This window comes from Doryrhamphus excisus, linkage group LG22 (assembly GCF_037039965.1).
Source record: "Doryrhamphus excisus strain RoL-2023G ecotype Guam linkage group LG22, RoL_Dexc_Guam_v1.1, whole genome shotgun sequence".
Lineage (NCBI taxonomy): Eukaryota > Metazoa > Chordata > Actinopteri > Syngnathiformes > Syngnathidae > Doryrhamphus > Doryrhamphus excisus.
In genome coordinates, this window is record NC_136378.1 from 4,869,820 (window position 1) to 4,890,298 (window position 20,479).

Here is a 20,479-nt window from a genome sequence, read left to right on the forward strand (position 1 = left end):
CCCTCAGTAATGGTAGAACCCGGAACTAGAATAATTTTGTATTTAGAGTAATTAACAGTTTAACGTAGTAATTGAGAACGCAATTCAACTTGGGCACATTTTTTTGTTCGCATACTTTTTATCGTAAAGCATAACCCGCAGTGTGTCAGAATTGGTACAACCCGGAAGTAGAAGGATTTTGCGGGAAGTTTGAGTAGGGTTCTGTTAGCTACCGCACATTCGTTGAAGCTACAATTGAAACCAAAATATGAGGTAAGGTATGAATTAAAAAGTTAGAATGTATATGTATGTATATATCCAGCTAAATTAATGGCGAGTTTAACTTGTTAGGCTGTCGTTTTTGAATGACGTACTTATGACAGCGTTCCATAATACATTGCTGTAGTGTGTAAACAGACGCCCGTATTCCGTATTTTTTGCCATTTATCTTGCTTCAACTTATGTAGTTTAAATATATATTACATTTTTAATTTTACTGTATGTACGACAGGCTATATTAAGTATGATAATGTTCACATTTGAGTGTGAATGGTGTATCTTGCCTATCGCCCAAAGTCTACTGGGATGGATGTTAACATTTACCCATTAAAAAAAAAACTTGTCCTATATAAATAGAGTATACTATTTATTAAATATACATTATTTGGATGTGTGACTTCCTTTGCCTCCAGTAGAGCGCCAAAAGTCTTGTTGCTTATGCAAGATGTATAAACTATAACAACTTTTAGTTGCTAATTTGGATTCAGAAATACCTTATATAAAAGCCAAAGGCCTCTAGATTATGATTATTATAACAAAATAAAGTATTGTATCATTCATTGAGGTTTATCATTTAACTGAGTCAGATCGTGCTTTGAGGAGGTTTGGAAGATGAAACCAAATAATTTAGATAAATCCTGGGAGTCATGTAAGACTGCTTCCATACTATTAATTAGTTACTTGAGTCATTGCGGAGATATATGGGTGGAGACGTACACAATATTAATTCTTCTAAAAGTCATACTATTTCTTGTATAGATAAGTGAGAGTATTAGTACATTGTGTTGTTTCTACAGTGCCAGAAAGAGAAGAGGAGCCAAGGCAGCACCAAAACCACCAAATGACAAGGTTTAATACATTATGTTTTTTCACTGATTGTCTATACTGTCCCTTTCCACCATACTAAAGATATTTTTTTTTCTTCCATATTGTATGGTATCCAGAAAGCGTTGCCTTTTGATTCTCCCAACATGTCTTCCATAGATGGAATCAGTTTTTTACAAGGACTACGGCAAAACGATGGTGAGTCTTTAAATGGCAGTCCATTTTATTCTATACAAGATGTCCAACTCTACTTACTGTACTTACGATTGTAAACATGGCTTTAAATGTTTAAATGTGGTCTTAAATTCTGTTCTATTCAGTCTGTGGCATGTAATGTTAAAGGTACATGCCTGTGCTACCCTGTGTTGCCCAGGTAACCGGATGCACAGTACGGCAATTGAAGAAGATCTAAACCCATCAACAGAGGCCCGGGCGGAGAAAGGAAGAGTGGCGAAAAAGAACTTGACACAGAAAGCCAAAAACATTGTGAAAACTAGGTATTGTGTCCAGTCCCTTCATTGCATCACTGTTATTTACAGTTTACTGTGTTTGCCAATCTATATACGGCCTCAGTAGTGGGGCTGAAGTCATTATCTAATTTGTGTGTAATTGGCCATAGACCTGTACATATATAAAATCTAACCAGTAAACTATAAAATACTATTATGGTAATGGTTTTATTTCATTTGAACATGCATCAGATTACAATTGAATGCATCACATAATCAGTTCACAGTTCCACATGTCCAAAAGGAGTAGGAAGAAGCAAAGCTTATTAAATCCTACCCCTCCATCTGGTACTTTTATAATCAGTAACTGTTACATTTGTTCACTTCCTGCTTTCCAAAATACAGTTTTGTTTTTTTTTTTAAATAATGCACCTTGTACCGAAGTACAAGGTGATATGAGCATCCAATGCCATAATGGGTACCATAGTAAGTGTCAATATAGTGATATATATAGCACATCATGACTGGTTCAAGACTCTTCATCCTTGTATTTAGCAAACATCAACTGCTTGTATTGTTTCTTGAATTGGCTCATCGTTGTGCATTGTTTGAGGTCCTTACTCAATCCATTCCATAGTTTGATTCCACATACTGAAATGCTATGGCTTTTTAACGTAGTCCTAGCATAGAAGTGTTTCAAATGTAGTTCTTCCCTGAGATCATATTTCTCATCTCTTGTAGAGAAGTATTGGATTACATTTTTTGGTAATTGGTTATTTTTAGCCTTGTGCATTATTTTAGCTGTTTGAAGATGAACTATATCAGCAAGTTGAAGTATTTGTGATTTTAGAAATAAGGAGTTAGTATGTTCTCTGTAGGCGGCATTATGAATTATCCTTACTGACCTTTTTTGCAGTACATTTAGCGAATGAAGATTGCTTTTATAGTTATTAGCCCATATTTCCACTTAATAAGTCAGATATGGTAGAACCAGAGAGCAATAAAGAGTGTGGAGTGATTTCTAATTGAGAACAAGTTTTGCTTTGTTCAAATTTTGCTTTTGTTCATTATAGATAAATGATTAATATTTCACATTCACAGATTCAAAGTTTACAGGCGATCAAAGTATTTGACATCATAATTATATTCAACATGGCAATACGAATAATTACACATATGTAATTCTTCAATAGTTGTGTACATAACCTAAGTGCTGGTAATATGTCAGTCAAAATAGCTACGTTTGTGTTCATTAGGACACACAGTTAAGACGTCCAGTTAGCATTTACTAGCAAATATTATTGATATACATGAATTAAAAATGACTGGAATTGGAAGGGTGACCTCTTTGAGTATCAGCCGCAGATCCTCTAGTGATGAGTTTTTCATGACAATTCTTGAGCATGTCTTCCTTCTTCCACCCTCCACCAAACTTCATAATGTGCCACTAGCGAGGCATGTTCCTTTAGGGTAAGACGTCCAGACATTTTTGTAGGGTTTTCAAATTTCAAGTAAAATAATCAATGAATCATCCTGTCAATAATGGAGATGGATTAAAAGACATCAGTATGAATGACATCTAGAAATGCGTGCTGACGGGATATTGAATTTGCATCTTCCAGACCCAAGAAATCCAACTCTACCAAACAAGCTACTTCTTCACCTGCCAAGCCTACAAAGAGGAGGGTCCAAAAGACGTCTGCAGCCGGGTGAGTTCTGGTATGGGATGCTGCGGACTGAGGTGGCATCAGAAGCTATGGTTGTCTGGATGATCATTTCATTCTGTAATATCAGGGACATGTCCTAAACACCTGTCTGAAATTATTAGTGCAAATCGCATTTATTTAAAGTTATGATGTATGCTGGTTATGTTTATAATCAGCAGACTTTTTGCAGGTAATTTTTAACAACCTTAACTGTCAAACAACAGTAATATTGATTACTGTAGTGTTAATACTAAAATGTACAAGGATAAGAACCCAAACTTTAAAATGCTATTTTTCTCCAATTATGGTCACATTTCAATATCACAACATTCACTCTGTTTTAAAAGGAAGTACGTAATTAAATAAAATTTTATGAGAGATTATTGTTATATAGGTTTAATATAGAAGACCTCCTTTCAGGGGTCGCCACCGCAAATCAATCTCCTCCAACCCTGTCTTCTGCATCAGTCTCTCTCACACCAACTACCCTCATGTCCTCCTTCACTAAAGCCGTAAACCTCCTCTTTGGTCTTCCTCTATGCCTCCTATTCACTATCTCTCCTCTGGACATGTCCCAACCATCTCAGTCTGTCCTAAAGGACTTTACCTCCAAGGCCTCTAACATCTAATGTCCGTCTGATGTACTTCTTCCTGATCCTATCCATCCTGGTCACTCCCAATGAGAATCTCAGCATCCTCATCCTCTCAGCATACCTCCAGTTCTGCTTCCTACCTTTCCTCAGTGACACTGTCACTTAGTATAGAAAACCTATATGCATTTTTTTAAACATTATTAGAGCCCAGTGGTGTCATTAGGCCTATTTTAGGGGGGCTTCAGCCACCAGTCTGAATAATATAATAAGGATTATTATATAATTGATCACTGTCCACTGGACAGAATGGTTGCAGAGCTTGAGCAGAGGTTTTGCAGTGTAGATTGTGTGTACTTGTGTACATTTAACGGTGGCCTAAAACAATTGAGTATCTCTACTAAATCTGTTCAAAAGTGGGAAAGTTATACCCCGGTTTTTGGTCATTATTTGTTTTTTGGATTTTTTGGAATGTCTACTACATTCATTCATATGCTGTGCATCTCCATCTCTCTGTCCTCAGAACCTGGTGACGCCCCTGTTAGAGCCCTATCGACACAGTCACCTTCACACTCGGATTACCCAATGTAGTCAACATAATAACAGAAAATAAGACAAAATCAGCCATTGTTCTTCTTCTTTTTTTTTTTAAATACTCTTAGATCTGTGCTGTACTTCCTGTTTTGGCTATTGTCTCCTTAATGTAACATGACTGACAGAGTGAAGTGTAGAGTACTAAATATCATCACAACATATTTGAATACGTTGCGACATTTGCGGAAATACTGTATGCATATTGATTTAGTTAAAATACATATATGTACTTTTTTACTAATACTAGGCCCTATTTAATCACAAAAAGCAATGGTTAATTAATGGCATATATTTTTGAAAAACAGTGATAACACTGAAACCTCAAAATTCTACGTGGCGAGGAATTACAGTATACCAAGGAGGAATATTGCTCAATTTTACTTCAAAATAATAAGTAGAAAAAGACATGGTTTTTATATTACATATTTTAATCTAATTTTTGACTCTCTTACCCACCCTGAATGGATCCGTCACCCACTTTTAGGCCCCGACCCACCAGTTGAGAATCACTACTTTAGCACACATACTGTAGCTATTCTAGTGTTGCACAATAGCTCTTTGAGTCTCTCACATGGGCTTGAAATTTTAAACTAAATTCCTCCACCAAGGCGAGAGTTCGGGCCATCATAATAGGGGTGGGACTTATTTAAAGTTGCTAAAAATACACTTAAGGAAATCTGTATGTATCCTGAAATTGTTTGCCTTGAGAAGTTCCACTGTAAATGTAGTAAATGTTTGTCTTTCTTTGCACCACATTAAGGCCTTTGAATGACGAGCAAGTCAAGACAACGCAGAAGGAAAGGATTGTGTCAGGCAGTGGGGAGCCCAGTCATTCAGAGGTAATGTAAGAACATGTGTATTATTTGTGTTATTTGTACTACCCAGGAATGGCCACCATTACCTTTCGCCCATTTTTTAGGAGGAGCCAGATTTTGGCACCAAAAGGAGACGTAATATCATCCTGTCCTCTGATGAAAACACAGACGAGGACGCGAGCTGGGTATGGATGGACCTCCCTCGTCCATGTTTTTTTCGGGGTCTTTTGTTTGTTCTAATCTAAGGCTTCATGTGTTTAGAACCCAAGTCCACCCAAGTCAAAGAAAGCAAAAATTCACAGTCTGGAGAGATCCCAAAAGACATCATCAGGACAGAAAACATCTTCTGGTGAAGGCAATTATTTCTACCTATGCTACACACTATTTTTTTTTTTTTTTTGCATTGTTCAGTATGTCACCTTTGGTTCAATGATATACCACTCATGATGGGTACTGCATTTACTTCAGCCACCCATCACATGCAGCTTGGGCAGGAGTTGATTTGATGGAAGGACATAGACATAGACATGCTTTTTCAATGTGGTTAATGCAGGGGTGAGTCAATGAGGGGTTAATGGAGATGAGTACCCGTGAGTCTTGAGTTTGTAAAAGATCTGAGCAACTCGTTCATGACTCAAACACATAATATGGGGGGGGGGGCACTTTTATATTCTTGTCCTTATTTAGCAAAAACAAAAGACAATCCAAAGTAGTTAAAAACTTCTTAAAACATTGAATACCATAAGTATATAAATAAGAACACAGGGCTCTACATTAAAAACAAAAATGACTTGCCCATGGGGAATCCTTAAGGTGAGAACTACTTGCCCCATGTAAAATGAAAAGACTGCCATAATGATATCATCTAATTTTTGTGGCATCATATGAGAATCTCAAAGATTAAATGATTATCATTTCTTGTGGTTGTTTTCCTACATAGATCATGACGTTACAGAGAATACACAGAGAAATGGAAGTGCTAGATTTTGTAGCTTGTTCAAAATCAGCACTTGGTATCGGATCTAATGGGTGGTGTTTCATTGTGACCACTTCAAATTGTCACAGCAATGTGATTCACTCACCTGTGCCATCATTTGATTTGCTGCCGCTAATAAAATACTTGTTTAGGAGGCACTGTTTCATCACTTTTTGGTGTTTTCCTTCAGAAGTTGTTGAAGAATTAGACCATGTTGGCAGGGACGCCATGATAGATGTTTTCCTCGTCAAACCATCACTGATTGGTTGATCGCGAACAAGAACGGGTGTGGATAAAACGCAGACCGCGGTTTAAATAAACGATTCTGATTGGTCCATTTCAAGATTTGCAAGGATTGGTTTGCAAATTACCACCGGAATTACGCAGTCCGTGTTTTACCAACACCCAACAAGAACCGCTTTTTAAAAAACTCTTGGCAGTATGGCATGCCAAAGTGCACTTGCCCGACGGGAATATCACTGATTGGATTTACTTGCCCCAATTTTGTTTTAACTTGCCCCGGGCCATCGGTACATCGTTATTGTCGAGCCCTGGAACAGTGTACAGTTAGACTGCATCGCTCTCACAAATGGCTTTATACTGTATGTTTAACACAGCAGACATGTTTGGTTTTGGGTTTGGTTTTGCCGCGGCACGCTTGCACAGTGTGACGCGTAGGGGGTTGGTGGACCTTTTGTTTTTTTTGAGTGGTGTGTATTTCAGCCAGTGACGACAAAAACACTCTGCTTAGTAATACATTGTTTGCCAGATATTGCCATCATTTGTAATGCCCTCACTGAAGATGCCTATTTTGCTTGAACAAAACAGACAAAGATTTAAACAGCAAGAAGAAAAAGGAAAGATCTCAGGGAGGAACCGAATTAGAAGCAATGTTGGATGCCTTCCTGGATTTCTGTGATGAGTACAGGTGAATATAACATTTAAATACAACTTTTAACTAGCACAATTTGTGTGAGATATTGTGTGTGTGTTGATTCTATAGAAATTCTGTGGCCTCGACAGCAGTCACGCAGTCCATTGATTCTTTCTCCAACAACGTAAAGGAGCAACTCCTTGAAAAGGTCGGTCTACCTTCTCGAAATTAAAAACATTTTAGAAAACTGTCCCACAGTGTAACATTTTAGTCCTATTCTTCTTTGTCATCCTCCATAAACCAGGAAGTAGAATTATCTTTAAAATGATATTCTCTGATGTTCTTTCAGATCGCGTCATGCAAGGAGCTCAAGGCTATAAAACGGGAAAACGCCAAGGTAACCATTTTAAAAATCAACATTGTAGTGTTTATGCTAGCATTTGCACTGCCTCAATGTATGTGTTCGATATTGTTTGAGTTGTCACTGTTTCCCATATACAGTGGAACCTTGGTTAGCATCATTAATCCGTTCCAAAAGGTCCGACTAGAAACCAAATGCACTCAAACGAATCAATATCAAAGAAATAATGTAAATCCAATTAATCCGTTCCAGAAACACATTAACATTTTTATAGTTTTACATGCAAAAAACTGGCATGGCGGTTGAGTGGTTAGCACGCAGATCTCACAGCTAGGAGACCGGTTTCCTCCCACATTCATACCTATGGACAATTTAGAGTCGCCAATTAACCTAGCATGTATGAATGTGAGTGTGAATGGTTGTTTGTCTATATGTGCCTTGTGATTGGCTGGCAACCAGTCCAGGGTGGACCCCGCCTCTCGCCCAAAGACAGCTGGGATGGGCTCCAGCACCCCCGCAACCCTTGTGAGGAAAAAGCGTTAAAAAATGAATGAATGAATGAATGAGTGAATGCAGAAAACAATTGTAAATGCATATAAATGAAGGGATAAGTTAACATTTAAGGTTACTTTTACCTTCATTGAAGACTGATTGTTGACAAATACATAATACCCATGCTGATATATTTTTTTTATTGTTGACAAAGACGTGATATCCATGCCTGTTATAATTTTTCCATTGCTTGTTTTTTGGTGGCGGGGGGCAGGTGGACTCCATGATTCGTACAAAGAGACACAGACTTTTGGATGCCAAGCAGGAGCTGATAAGGTAATGCAACTGCACCTTCTGCCACATAAACATACGGACCTTTGTTCTGTAAAAGCAGAACCTCATTCCAATAAGTAACCATAAAATAAGCATATTTAATACAAATAAATGCAGTGACGTCCATTTATGTCTTTTAGAGCTTTATGGATTTCGACAGATTAGATCTTGTAAACATAGTCTCACCGTATTCAGAGGCAGTGACTGGTTGTCATAGTAACCATGTGTTAGTCCCATAGTGGGTTAGAGGTTAGGGGGTGACAGCGATCGTAGCTATAAATGGTTATAAGAGTAACCCCTTGATTATTGCGGTTAATTGCTCCCAGAAATGAATGTGATAAATTAATTTCTGCAAAGTAGGATTCCCTTTTTATGACCTTCTGAACGTGAGTTTTAACATTAGAGCCCTCTAGACATGAAGTAACACAACTGTAGTCACATTTACACTTCTATTACCCAATGTAGTGGACATAATAGCAGAATATGAGACTTAAATACGATATAATATACGTAGACTTACCCATATTGTCATTCCTTTTATTACTTTCTGTTCTGTACAGTACTTCCTGTGGTGGTTCTTGCCCTATCAATGTAACATTATATGATTATATGATATCATATGATTTTTTGGACTAATAATTTTCAACCATGCAGCAGTGGTGATTTATAAATTATTCGTTCATTCATTCATTTTCTACCGCTTTTTCCTCACGAGGGTCACAGGGGGTGCTGGAGCCTATCCCAGCTGTCTTGGGGCGAGAGGCGGGGTCCACCCTGGACTGGTCACAGTGCCAATCACAGGGCACATATAGACAAACAACCATTCACACTCACATTCATACCTATGGACAATTTGGAGTCGCTAATTAACCTAGCATGTTTTTGGAATGTGGGAGGAAACCGGAGTACCCGGAGAAAACCCATGCATGCACGGGGAGAACATGCAAACTCCACACAGAGATGGCCGAGGGTGGAATTGAACCCCGGTCTCCTAGGTGTGTGGTCTGCGCGCTACCCACTCGACCGCCGTGCCGCCAACTGTAATTTAATATATATATATTTTTGTAACAATGCAACCACAGGTGTTTTAGTTTTCTGTGGAATAAACAGACTATTTTTATATTTATTTATTTTCATTTTGGAAGCACCTTCAGGTTGTTTCATACAGTTAATGAATCACTTGCCTAAATAATAACGCTGTACGTTTGGTCCAATAGGGCAGAGAGACAGGTGGGGCTGCTGCAAAAAGAGAAAGCTGACCTACAACTCAGATTAGACGATCTGAAACGAAGCCGGTCCTTCCTCCGAGATCTTGGAGAACTCAACAAAATATACCTGGACTACCGGAGAGCACACCCTAAACAGAAAGAGACCGTATGATAAACACACCATTTCCCTGGTATTGATCAACTCCCATAGTTAAGGTTTCTCCTTTTCTGTTTCTGCAGTACGGGGCTTCCAGTTTTGCAGCTCTACTGCTGGAGACCAAACGTATTCAAGGGACAGAGCAGCAGCCGAGAAGCATCAATAAGCACCTGGTGAAAAAGCTAAAGAGATAATACGCTACATCATACAACCCCACACCAATATACTGTATAAGACTCAACTCCAAACTAGCACACAGACGTCCACCTTTTATTATTTCTATTCTTCCAAACTAAACAAAGTATCAGCATACTTTATTCCTCAGTATACAGTGTAAAGTATCAGCATATCGTATTCCTCATAATATCAACATGAGTGTGATTGTGTATTGTGTGTATTACATGGTTCATTTCATTACACGGCTAGCGTGTTTTTTCCCCAGTATGTCCTTAAAAACATGATCGTCATAGAGAATCTTTGATGAGCAGAATGTTCCTGTTGTATAGAGGATCTTTGACCAACATGTTTTATGCAGTCGGTCCCTAAAAGCAGCACAGTGCTCTTGTTATTCATTCATTCATTTTCTACCGCTTATCCTCACGAGGGTCGCGGGGCTGCTGGAGCCTATCCCAGCTGTCTTCGGGTGAGAGGCGCGGTACACCCCGGACTGGTGGCCAGCCAATCACAGGGCACATATAGACAAACAACCATTCACACTCACATTCATACCTATGGGTAATTCATTCATTCATTTTCTACCGCTTTTTCCTCACGAGGGTCGCGGGGGTGCTGGAGCCTATCCCAGCTGTCTTCGGGCGAGAGGCGGGGTACACCCTGGACTGGTGGCCAGCCAATCACAGGGCACATATAGACAAACAACCATTCACACTCACATTCATACCTATGGACAATTTGGAGTCACCAATTAACCTAGCATGTTTTTGGAATGTGGGAGGAAACCGGAGTACCCGGAGAAAACCCACGCATGCACAGGGAGAACATGCAAACTCCACACAGAGATGGCCGAGGGTGGAATTGAACCCTGGTCTCTTAGCTGTGAGGTCTGCGCGCTAACCACTTGACCGCCGTGCCGCCCTGCTCTTGTTATTCAGAGGCTATTTGACTATTATTAGTATGTTCTTAAAAACAGGAGAGTGTTTCTGTCAAATAGAGGATCTTAGATATGTTTTTTTGTAGTATGTTGCAAAGAGCAGAGTGTTACTGTATATAGAGGATCTTTGACTAGTGTATTGTTTTTGCAGTCGGTCCCTGAAACCAACATTGTTCCTGTCTTATAAAGAATCTTTGACGAACGTTTTTGCACGCGTTTCTGTCAAATGGAGGATCTTTAAGTAGCATGGACATAGTGTGTGTTTCAATGTATGACCTTACATATATATGATCAGATTTGACATTTCCTGAAGTAAAAGTGTGAAGAAAATAGGTTCTATGCCCAAGAGAAGTCCCGCTCCAAGTCTTTAGTTTAGTTAGTGATGATAATGTGTTAAAAGAATAAAAATACAATGTTGTATTTGCACATTCACCTTTTACTGGAGAATGAGGAAGTGGGTTGTGCTTTGGCCAATCATGATGCCCTGTGCTACAGTGTTGTCCAATCATGTGTCAAGGTGTTTACACCATTCAGCGTTTCTGATTGGCTGGGAGTTTCAGGCTCTTTCAGGTTCGGGCTGGAGTAGTGATTCACATCAGGACTCGTACTTCGTAAGTAAGAACTCCTTTCCTTTCTCATGCTTTCCCGTATGTGAATTTGTCTTGCTTTTGTTCTCATCTAGATTAAATGTGTTGTCGCATGCGACACAAAGTGCGTGGTAGAAGGAAAATATCGGCATTTCGACTGGCGGAAGTACAAAAGTAAGAAGTAATATAAACGTACCGTCGTTATTTCAACGTATCGACAGGAATAAATAATATAATAACATGGTGGCGTAGAAATTGCAGAAATAGTTGTAAAGTTTTCTTTTCTTTCTGTACTCAAACCGAAAGTAGCCTTCCGTCAACTGCCACTTTATGTATCTTATCAAAGTGCTGCCGTTTATTGTAAGCCATTTATTACTTTGCATGACCTCTTTTTTTTATTTATTTTTTTTATTTTTTAGCAAGCATTACATTTAAAGCATCAGCTCGCCTTTTATGTCCAAAACATAAAAATGTTGATATTTTATTTACATTTACTGTCATTTCATTGTGCAACATTTTACTGACAAAAATTCCCCTTAATAAATACCGACTTGCCTTCAAAAAAGGACACATTGGGCAAAAAAATATTTAAAAAAAATATAATGAATTCATGCAAATGAAGTTGTTGGAAAATTGGTATCATTTGTATTTTTTCTGTTTTGCAGGGTGAGAAAGCAGCATGGCTGATCTTACTGGAGAACCCTGTGAGGACACTTTGGACGCCTTCAAACTCTTTCCAAAGAGGTCATTACTGCACTGGTATTTTTTTCACAAACATTTAAAACCATCATTTTATTGTCTCAGCCGTACAGCCGTTACAACTTCCGTTCAGCTTTGGTGTACTTTAACTTGCTGCCTTTAAAGATCACTGCACTAATACAAGCATATCTAAATTGTTTTTCCCCTTAGGTCCACACACTGAAAAATCATACATAAAACAAAATCCATTATATTCATTATACTCACAGGGATGGTGAGCAAATGTTGAAAAACTGCAAGTGGTAACAATGTAACAAAGTCATCCACCCAAATGCCTCCCTCAACCAAATATAACAGCACATATGGGACACTCACTGTAACTGCACACTGATGCAGTACATGTAAAACTATGCTCATTCTCAAGTTATGTTGTGTAACTTCCTGTTGGGAAAGTTTGGGCTTCCAACATTCCCGCTCAGAGCGTGTCCGTCATATACAGGATCTTTGACTAGCTTTTTTTCCTAGTATGTCCTAGCAGCAGATTGCTCCTCCTTCATAATGAGGATATTTTCCTATTTCCTTTAGGTCAGGGGTCTCAAACACAATTTACCTGCGGGCCACTGGAGCTAGGGTCTGGGCGAGGCTGGGCAGGTCTTCCAAAAAACAACAACAAACGCATTTATTAAAAACAGAAAAATATACAAACTTTTTCAGCGCTTTGGTTCCGATTTTCTACAATAAAAGCTCTGATGAAACATTCCACTGTTCTCAAATAACTTAATTTTTATTTTTCTACACAAAATAAGATGAAAAATAAATAAACAAATCAAGAATAAAGAAAATCAATCAATCAGTAATAAATAAATATAATAATAATAATAAAACAGCAAATAATAAAAACTTAAGAAACCACATATAGTTGGTGGGTAGACAAATTATTTTTTTCAGATTAAAATGAACAAAGCATTATTAGAGCCCTGTAGACATGACAAAACACGACTATAGTCACATTTATACTCTTTTTATTTACAGCATATTGCGCAACTGCAGGGTCTTGAGACACATGCTAACTCGCAAACTAGAGAGCTAGCGACCTAAACGGTAGCCTTCAAGTTATTTCCTTTAAACTTAAATAGCCAAAAAGTTACCACTTCCACACGGATAGGGAGGATAACTATTAACAGTTATTTAACCTTTAACATGAACATTAATCAAACGTAATCATTTTTTCTGGGTACATGATACCATACAGCATCCATATCAAACTTGCGCGGGCCGCACTAACATTAAACTTTCATATCAAGGTGGGGGCCTAAACTAGCATCCGGGCCGCGTGTTTGAGACCCCTGCTTTAGGTCCTGAAAAGCAGCAAAAGTCTAGCTAATAATTTATAACGTGCAAGACATGCTGGTTAAGTTGTGTTGTGGGTTCTAAATGAGTATGAAATAGTATTGCTTGTATGTTAGTTTGTAAGCGTCATTTTCGATACATGTCACAGTGCTGAGAGGGAGGCAGCTTTGTGATGTGAGAGTAAGGGTGTAACCGTTGTATGCCCCACAACCCATTGCTGTGTTTTAAAAATATTATTATTGTAATTTTCAAGTATATTTTGACCCTTGAATATGCTTTCCAGGTACGGATTTTGGTACATTTTAGTTTTGTGTGCCATCTCTGCACTTAGCGTGACACATATAGCTGCCTTTACATTTGTATTACCCAATATAGAAGATATAATCACAGAAAATAACACATATTAGACATAAATAACATAACACATGCTCACACATGAGAAGTTGCTTCTTGTTTTTTTGTGAACAGTATACTTCCTGTGGCGGCAGTTGCGTCATCAGTGTTATGGTGGTATTAGTGTGTATTAGTTGTTGGAATTTTTTTTAATATTCTGCTTATCCTGTGCACGGTGGAATAGCTCAGGTTGTAGAGTGGTCATCTCCCAACAAGGAGGGTTACTGGTTCGATCCTCAGCCGGTGAATACATTTCTACATTTCAGTTCAGATTCAGCAGTTCCGCTTTCACACACAATTTATACTGAAATTGCTTCATCTAGCTTGATGATATCTAGTCTAGATATGACCTGAGAATACAATAACCTGGATGAATGACAATATAATGGTTGTGCAGGCAGCAGTGGTGTTGAACATCCCGCTGTTATTGATGATGATGATGATGGCTGGGTTTGCTTGAGAGATGAGGAAAATTTTTGCATGAGCCGGTATATTGGAGACTGGGATATTCATTTTCTACTGCTTTTTCCTCACGAGGGTCGTGGGGGGTGTTGGAGCCTATCCCAGGCAGGGTACACCCTGGACTGGTGGCCAGCCAATCACAGGGCACATATAGACAAACAACCATTCACACTCACATTCATACCTATGGACAATTTGGAGTCGCTAATTAACCTAGCATGTTTTTGGAATGTGGAGGAAACCGGAGTACCCGGAGAAATCCCACGCATGCACGGGGAGAACATGCAAACTCCACACAGAGATGGCCGAGGGTGGAATTGAACCCTGGTCTCCTAGCTGTGAGCCTGTTGACATCATTATGTACATTATTAAATGAGTACATTTATTCCTATCATAAACTTTGGGCCATACTGATGATTTTTTTTAATTCAAATTATGTCTTTATCTCTAACCATTTTCAAGCCCCAACTGTTTAAAATAGTAATGTCAAAACTGAAAAAAACTAAAGGGTTAAGTCACTGAGTCCTTTTAAAGAGCACATTTGAGCTGAAAGCTGCAGAGCAGGTTTCCCTACCTGTTTCTTTGAGCGCTGCTCATGACTTGATGTGCACTTTTTTTTTCTAGGAAGAATCCATCAAATGCAGACAGTAAGAAAGCTGAGGAAACTGACTCGGTGCCCACCAGCAAGGCATCGGCCTGTAACCCGTACTGTTACAGGATGGACTACCCACACATGGGACTCTGCCTCATCATCAACAATAAGAACTTCCACAGAAGTACAAGTAAATACCCCCCCCCCCCGTCCCACCCACCCACCTGTGTGTACACTTACACACCTATTCCTTTCAATTTAAATCATTTCCTCCAACTGTCACAGTTCTGTTCCTCCATGTGTTAAGCCATTAACTGTCGTTATTGCTTCTTTTGAAGCCTTTTTTTGAGTGTGTGATGAAGAGACGGACAACTGCATACACGATACAGTCAGACGGGGCGTGAATAATGTAGTGACTTTACAGGTACATCCAGTATTTTTACACCTGTCAAAGAAAAGGCAAGCTTAACTTGTGATTTGTTGTCAGCGAAGCACTGATATGCAGTGGTTCCTGTGTAGAGGCCTCCACAAATGGATAAATACATTAGAACAGGACTGTTAGAATTAAAATCAAATCAACTTTATTTGTATAGCACTTTTCCTGCAAAGACATGCAACACAAAGTGCTTTACAGAATTAAAAACAATTACCACAATTAAAAGGAAAAACAAATACTAAGAAAGCCCCTCCCTCCCACCCGCCATACTAGACACACACACACACACACACACAATCACACACAATCACACACTATAAGGAGACATGGCATGGCATTGAGGATCAAGGAAACGCCACATTTGGGGCCATCCACACTGGGAGGACCCGCACGCCGTGCCATCGGGGGACCAGCACCCGGGCCCCCCGACTCCGACATGAAAGGGAGGAACCCCCATCCGGCCGGGTCGAAGGGACCCAAGGATGGCACCCCCTCAGCAGACCTGACACAGCCCCCAGTGTGGAGGACCCCCTCTTGAGGAAACACTGGAGTTAAAAGCTAAAGACTAAGCATAAAATAGGACTAAAAAGATAAAAACATAAAAAAAGTTTAAAAATATGAGTTAAAAGCCTGATTAAAAAGGTGCGTCTTTAATCTTTTTTTTTTAAATATCAACAGTCTCCACAGTCCTGAGTCTCTCCGGCAGGCTGTTCCACAGGTGGGGGCCATAGTGGCTAAATGCTGCCTCACCGTGGGTTTTGGTTCTGGGTTTTGGTATTGTTAAAAGGCCAGTTCCGGAGGACCGCAGGGTCCGCGGGGGTTGATATGGTAAAAGCAGATCAGATAAATAAGAAGGTGCGAGGACGTTAAGACATTTAAAAACCAGTAAGAGAATCTTAAAAATCTCTTAACACACCTCATGTGTACCTGGTTTGACAGAGAATAAGAAGACGTAGCAGGAGGGATCAGTGTTTCCATCTTTGCGACAGGGTAATAAGAATCCTCTAAATGGCTTTTTTTCTAAATAAAGGAGAGGTTCTGAACTATTTGGTGGGTTCATTAAGCTGTGATAGTGTTGGAGAAAGTTGCGTATCGGTTTCACGAAATGCAAAGTCTTCATGCCTGTCTTGACGAATAACAAAGATGTACATTTGTGGGATTTATAACACAGACTGATGCCGTTTTCAGCCCCTCCCCATGTCAAAGCACTCACAGGCGGCTCTGTTATTCCTTTTAACATGAGAAAAAAATTACAAAAGAGTTCTAAACATATTTGTTGTTTTCGCTAACATTACAATTACATCCAAATGCAGCATGACCCATTATGCAAAATATAACGCTGGCACAAACAGGAAACACTGATCTTTGTGCTACATCTAGCAATCTTGTTTTGATTTGAATCTTGCTTGACTTGTGTCTCCCCAGACATGAGCACTCGCAATGGGACGGATGTGGACGCTGCCATTGCCATGCAGACATTTTCTGAACTTGGGTACTCAATTAAGGTGGCCACCGATCAGACTGTAAAGCAGATGACGAATCTGATGCTCACTGGTAATGTCTTGTTTTTGGGTCATTATTATTGAAAGTACAGTCCATCTCTGCTGTCTTTTTTTATGTTTTCATATCCATATCTGTGTCTGCTTCGGTATCGGTATCCATCATTTGTTTCTATTTCTGATCTTAAAACGTATTTTGTTTTTTTTACATTGAACATGGTTTGATGTGCTATCTTCAAATGAAAGAATGCTAAAGCTATGAATATCTCTCATCTTTTCCTGTAACTTTCACTCATCTCACTGTCCTGTAATGGTAATGGTAATAGTTTTATTTCATTTGAACATGCATCAGATTACAATTGAATGCATCACATAATCAGTTCACAGTTCCACATGTCCAAAAGGAGTAGGAAGAAGCAAAGCTTATTAAATCCTACCCCTCCATCTGGTACTTTTACAATCAGTAACTGTTACATTTGTTCACTTCCTGTTTTCCTAATATGTTTTTTTTTAATATACTGTACCTCGTACCGAAGTACGAGGTGATATGAGCATCCAATGCCATAATGGGTACCATAGTAAGTGTCAATATAGTGATATATATAGCACATCATGACTGGTTCAAGACTCTTCATCCTTGTATTTAGCAAACATCAACTGCTTGTATTGTTTCTTGAATTGGCTCATCGTTGTGCATTGTTTGAGGTCCTTACTCAATCCATTCCATAGTTTGATTCCACATACTGAAATGCTATGGCTTTTTAACGTAGTCCTAGCATAGAAGTGTTTCAAATGTACTTCTTCCCTGAGATCATATTTCTCCTCTCTTGTAGAGAAGTATTGGATGACATTTTTAGCTAATTGGTTATTTTTAGCCTTATGCATTATTTTAGCTGTTTGAAGATGAACTATATCAGCAAGTTGAAGTATTTGTGATTTTAGAAATAAGGAGTTAGTATGTTCTCTGTAGGCGGCATTATGAATTATCCTTACTGACCTTTTAGCGAGTGAAGATTGCTTTTATAGTTATTAGCCCATATTTCCACACAATAAGTAAGATATGGTAGAACCAGAGAGCAATAAAGAGTGTGGAGTGATTTCGGCGGGGTACACCTTCCTACCATACCAGCCAATCACAGGGCACATATAGACAAACAACCATTCACACTCACATTCATACCTATGGACAATTTGGAGTCGCTAATTAACCTAGCATGTTTTTGGAATGTGGGAGGAAACCGGAGTACCCGGAGAAAACCCACGCATGCACGGGGAGAACATGCAAACTCCACACAGAAATGCCCGGTGGAATTGAACCCTGGTCTCCTAGCTGTGAGGTCTGCGCGCTAACCACTCGACCGCCGTGCCGCCCTGTTATTGTTTCTTAATGTGTAAAACTGAAGTGAACATGTGTTTAATAACTGTGAGGTTCTTGTTTGGTTCCATGCAGCATCCCAAGAGGACCACAGCAGTAGCGCATCCTTTGTGTGTGTGCTGCTAAGTCATGGCGATGAGGGCGTGATATTTGGAACTGATGGTTTTGAACAGCTTGAAAACCTGACAAGACCTTTTAAAGGACATCGCTGCAAGACTCTGGTGGGGAAACCAAAGCTCTTCTTCATACAGGTCAGTTCAATGTACATTTTCATTTTCTACCACTTTTTCCTCACGAGGGTGCTGGAGCCTATCCCAGCTGCCTTCGGGCGTGAGGCGGGGTACACCCTGGACTGGTGGCCAGCCAATCACAGGGCACATATAGACAAACAACCATTCACACTCACATTCATACCTATGGACAATATTATTTATTAATGATCAGTGTTTTGTGGCTGACTATAGCCAATTATTAATCAAAATATAGTGCGAAACAAGTTATATGTAGTTTACCGTACTCCCTAGTACGTGCGCAATAGCATGCTAATGCTCAAAGTGGCTGCTGTCTCTTGTGTCCCTGCAGTAATGTGTTGCGAAATGTGTTTTAAACAAAGAATAGTAGGAATGTAATGGTGACTATAGGGGTGTTATTTTGTGTCTCGAGTGCTCTAATAATGTTAAAAACTGCATTCATTCATTCATTCATTTTCTACCGCTTATCGGATTGCGAGGGTCACAGGGGTGCTGGGGCCTATCCCAGCTGAGGCGGGGTACACCCTGGACTGGTGGCCAGCCAATCACAGGGCACATATAGACAAACAACCATTCACACTCACATTCATACCTATGGACAATTTGGAGTAGCATGTTTTTGGAATGTGGGAGGAAACCGGAGTACCCGGAGAAAACTCACGCATGCACAGGGAGAACATGCAAACTCCACACAAAGATGGCCGAGGGTGGAATTGAACCCTTGTCTCCTAGCTGTGAGGTCTGCGCGCTAACCACTAGACCGCCGTACCGCCCTTTTTTCTTCTTTTAATAATAAAAAAGTTTCATTTAAAAAGTGCATTTTCCGTTCAGTTGTGTTGTCATTGACTAATATTTAAATATTCATTTAAGTGAAAAAAAAACACCAAATAATGCAAAAACACGGCATGTCAGCCCGCTCTAATATGTTTTTGTTTTTTTAACAATAAGCCATATTTTGCTGTGTTTCAGGCATGCCGCGGCTCAGCACTGGACGATGGAACCAACTACGAAGCTGACAGCAATGAGGAGCAAACCTCAGAGAGGATCCCCGTGGAGGCGGATTTCTTATACGCCTATTCCACAGCCCCAGGTATGCAACCACATTCCAACCCTGCCTGATCCTGCAACCCAATACCGTCAAGGTAACGTTGTGAAAACGACCCATCAGGTTACTACTCATGGAGGAACACGCAGAGTGGTTCCTGGTTCATGCAGGCGCTGTGCGACATGTTGCAGCGTCACAAAGGAGAGTTGGAACTGATGCAGATCATGACACGTGTCAATCACAAGGTGGCGATGCACTTTGAATCCAGCTCCAACCTCCCGGGATTTAGTGGCAAGAAGCAGATCCCTTGCATTGTCTCCATGTTGACTAAAGACTTGTACTTTCCTAAGTAGCTTGTTTTGGGGAGGGGGGTGGGGGGGGTGTATACACACACGCTTTTCATTGGTTAGGGTTTGTTGTGACTGCATGTATTTTGGTCCGTGCTACTTTAAGAGGTTATTGTTGTAGGTCACTGTCAGGTTAGAACATTTCACTACACAGTATGTCATTCCAATACCAACCATACAGTTGCTGTAAAATAAGTGACCACTAGAGGCCGCCAAAAGCACGTTTGGGTTGTAGGTCTTAAAAAATACAGAAAATACAAAAAAAATACAAAGTAAAATGTCTCGATCTCAATACAGACACCCTATAAAGATGCACTAAAACTAAACATGAAATAAAATGATGAACCCATGATTACATTTCTGTTCTTATATTACACCGCGCTTGTATTAAAGATTGATTACTGATGACTGTTAGCAAATATGCTGCATGTACGTGTATATACAAATATTACATATTAGTGCTGTATTTTGTATGCATTCCACGACAATGAAATACTCATATCTCAGCAAGGAACAAACAGCACAGTAGCTTTCGTTTCCTGCAACTCGGGTGCAGAAACGCGAGGCTGCAGACGACAGTGAAACCATGAGGAAGTGAAAATGAAATTGAACACAAAGATCGTTTACTTTAAGTGCGATGATCACATCCGTCAACATTTTAACGGTTTTCCATATCCAGTACTTATTTGTTTTG

At 39.6% G+C, this 20,479-nt stretch overlaps 2 protein-coding genes across 6 annotated transcripts; both read left to right on the plus strand.

Annotated features, from left to right (window-relative positions):
• Nucleotides 1–131: 131 nt before the first annotated feature.
• On the plus strand, nt 132–10,089 carry cenpu (centromere protein U). The gene is made up of 14 exons (XM_058063516.2): nt 132–252; nt 1,056–1,107; nt 1,203–1,281; nt 1,457–1,580; nt 3,155–3,241; nt 5,183–5,261; nt 5,342–5,422; nt 5,499–5,586; nt 7,042–7,141; nt 7,217–7,295; nt 7,437–7,484; nt 8,215–8,276; nt 9,491–9,647; nt 9,722–10,089. The coding sequence occupies exons 1-14, from the start codon at nt 248–250 to the stop codon at nt 9,830–9,832; spliced, it is 1,152 nt and encodes a 383-aa protein (XP_057919499.2). The 5' UTR covers nt 132–247; the 3' UTR covers nt 9,833–10,089.
• A 1,197-nt stretch (nt 10,090–11,286) lies between these two features.
• Nucleotides 11,287–20,137, plus strand: casp3b (caspase 3, apoptosis-related cysteine peptidase b). Of its 5 annotated transcripts, none has more exons than XM_058063807.2 (7): nt 11,287–11,360; nt 12,002–12,080; nt 14,865–15,022; nt 16,694–16,822; nt 18,218–18,393; nt 19,363–19,483; nt 19,562–20,137. In XM_058063807.2, the coding sequence occupies exons 2-7, from the start codon at nt 12,016–12,018 to the stop codon at nt 19,789–19,791; spliced, it is 879 nt and encodes a 292-aa protein (XP_057919790.2). In that variant the 5' UTR covers nt 11,287–11,360; nt 12,002–12,015; the 3' UTR covers nt 19,792–20,137. The 5 variants fall into 5 exon arrangements, with proteins under 5 accessions (XP_057919790.2, XP_057919791.2, XP_078644324.1 ...); XM_058063808.2 differs by having other exon boundaries at nt 11,314–11,364; XM_078788198.1 differs by having other exon boundaries at nt 11,330–11,360; nt 12,002–12,095.
• The last annotated feature ends 342 nt before the right edge of the window (nt 20,138–20,479 follow it).

What these genes read in the sequence shown, in the direction of transcription:
- cenpu (XM_058063516.2), top strand. An exon ending in CAAAACCACCAAATGACAAG is followed by an intron (nt 1,108 to 1,202) that starts GTTTAATACATT and finishes TATGGTATCCAG; the next exon opens with AAAGCGTTGCCTTTTGATTC. An exon ending in CAGACGAGGACGCGAGCTGG is followed by an intron (nt 5,423 to 5,498) that starts GTATGGATGGAC and finishes TCATGTGTTTAG; the next exon opens with AACCCAAGTCCACCCAAGTC.
- casp3b (XM_078788198.1), top strand. Translation starts at nt 12,016, where the DNA reads ATGGCTGATCTTACTGGAGAACCCTGTGAGGACACTTTGGACGCCTTC. An exon ending in GACGAATCTGATGCTCACTG is followed by an intron (nt 16,823 to 18,217) that starts GTAATGTCTTGT and finishes GGTTCCATGCAG; the next exon opens with CATCCCAAGAGGACCACAGC. An exon ending in CAAAGCTCTTCTTCATACAG is followed by an intron (nt 18,394 to 19,362) that starts GTCAGTTCAATG and finishes GCTGTGTTTCAG; the next exon opens with GCATGCCGCGGCTCAGCACT.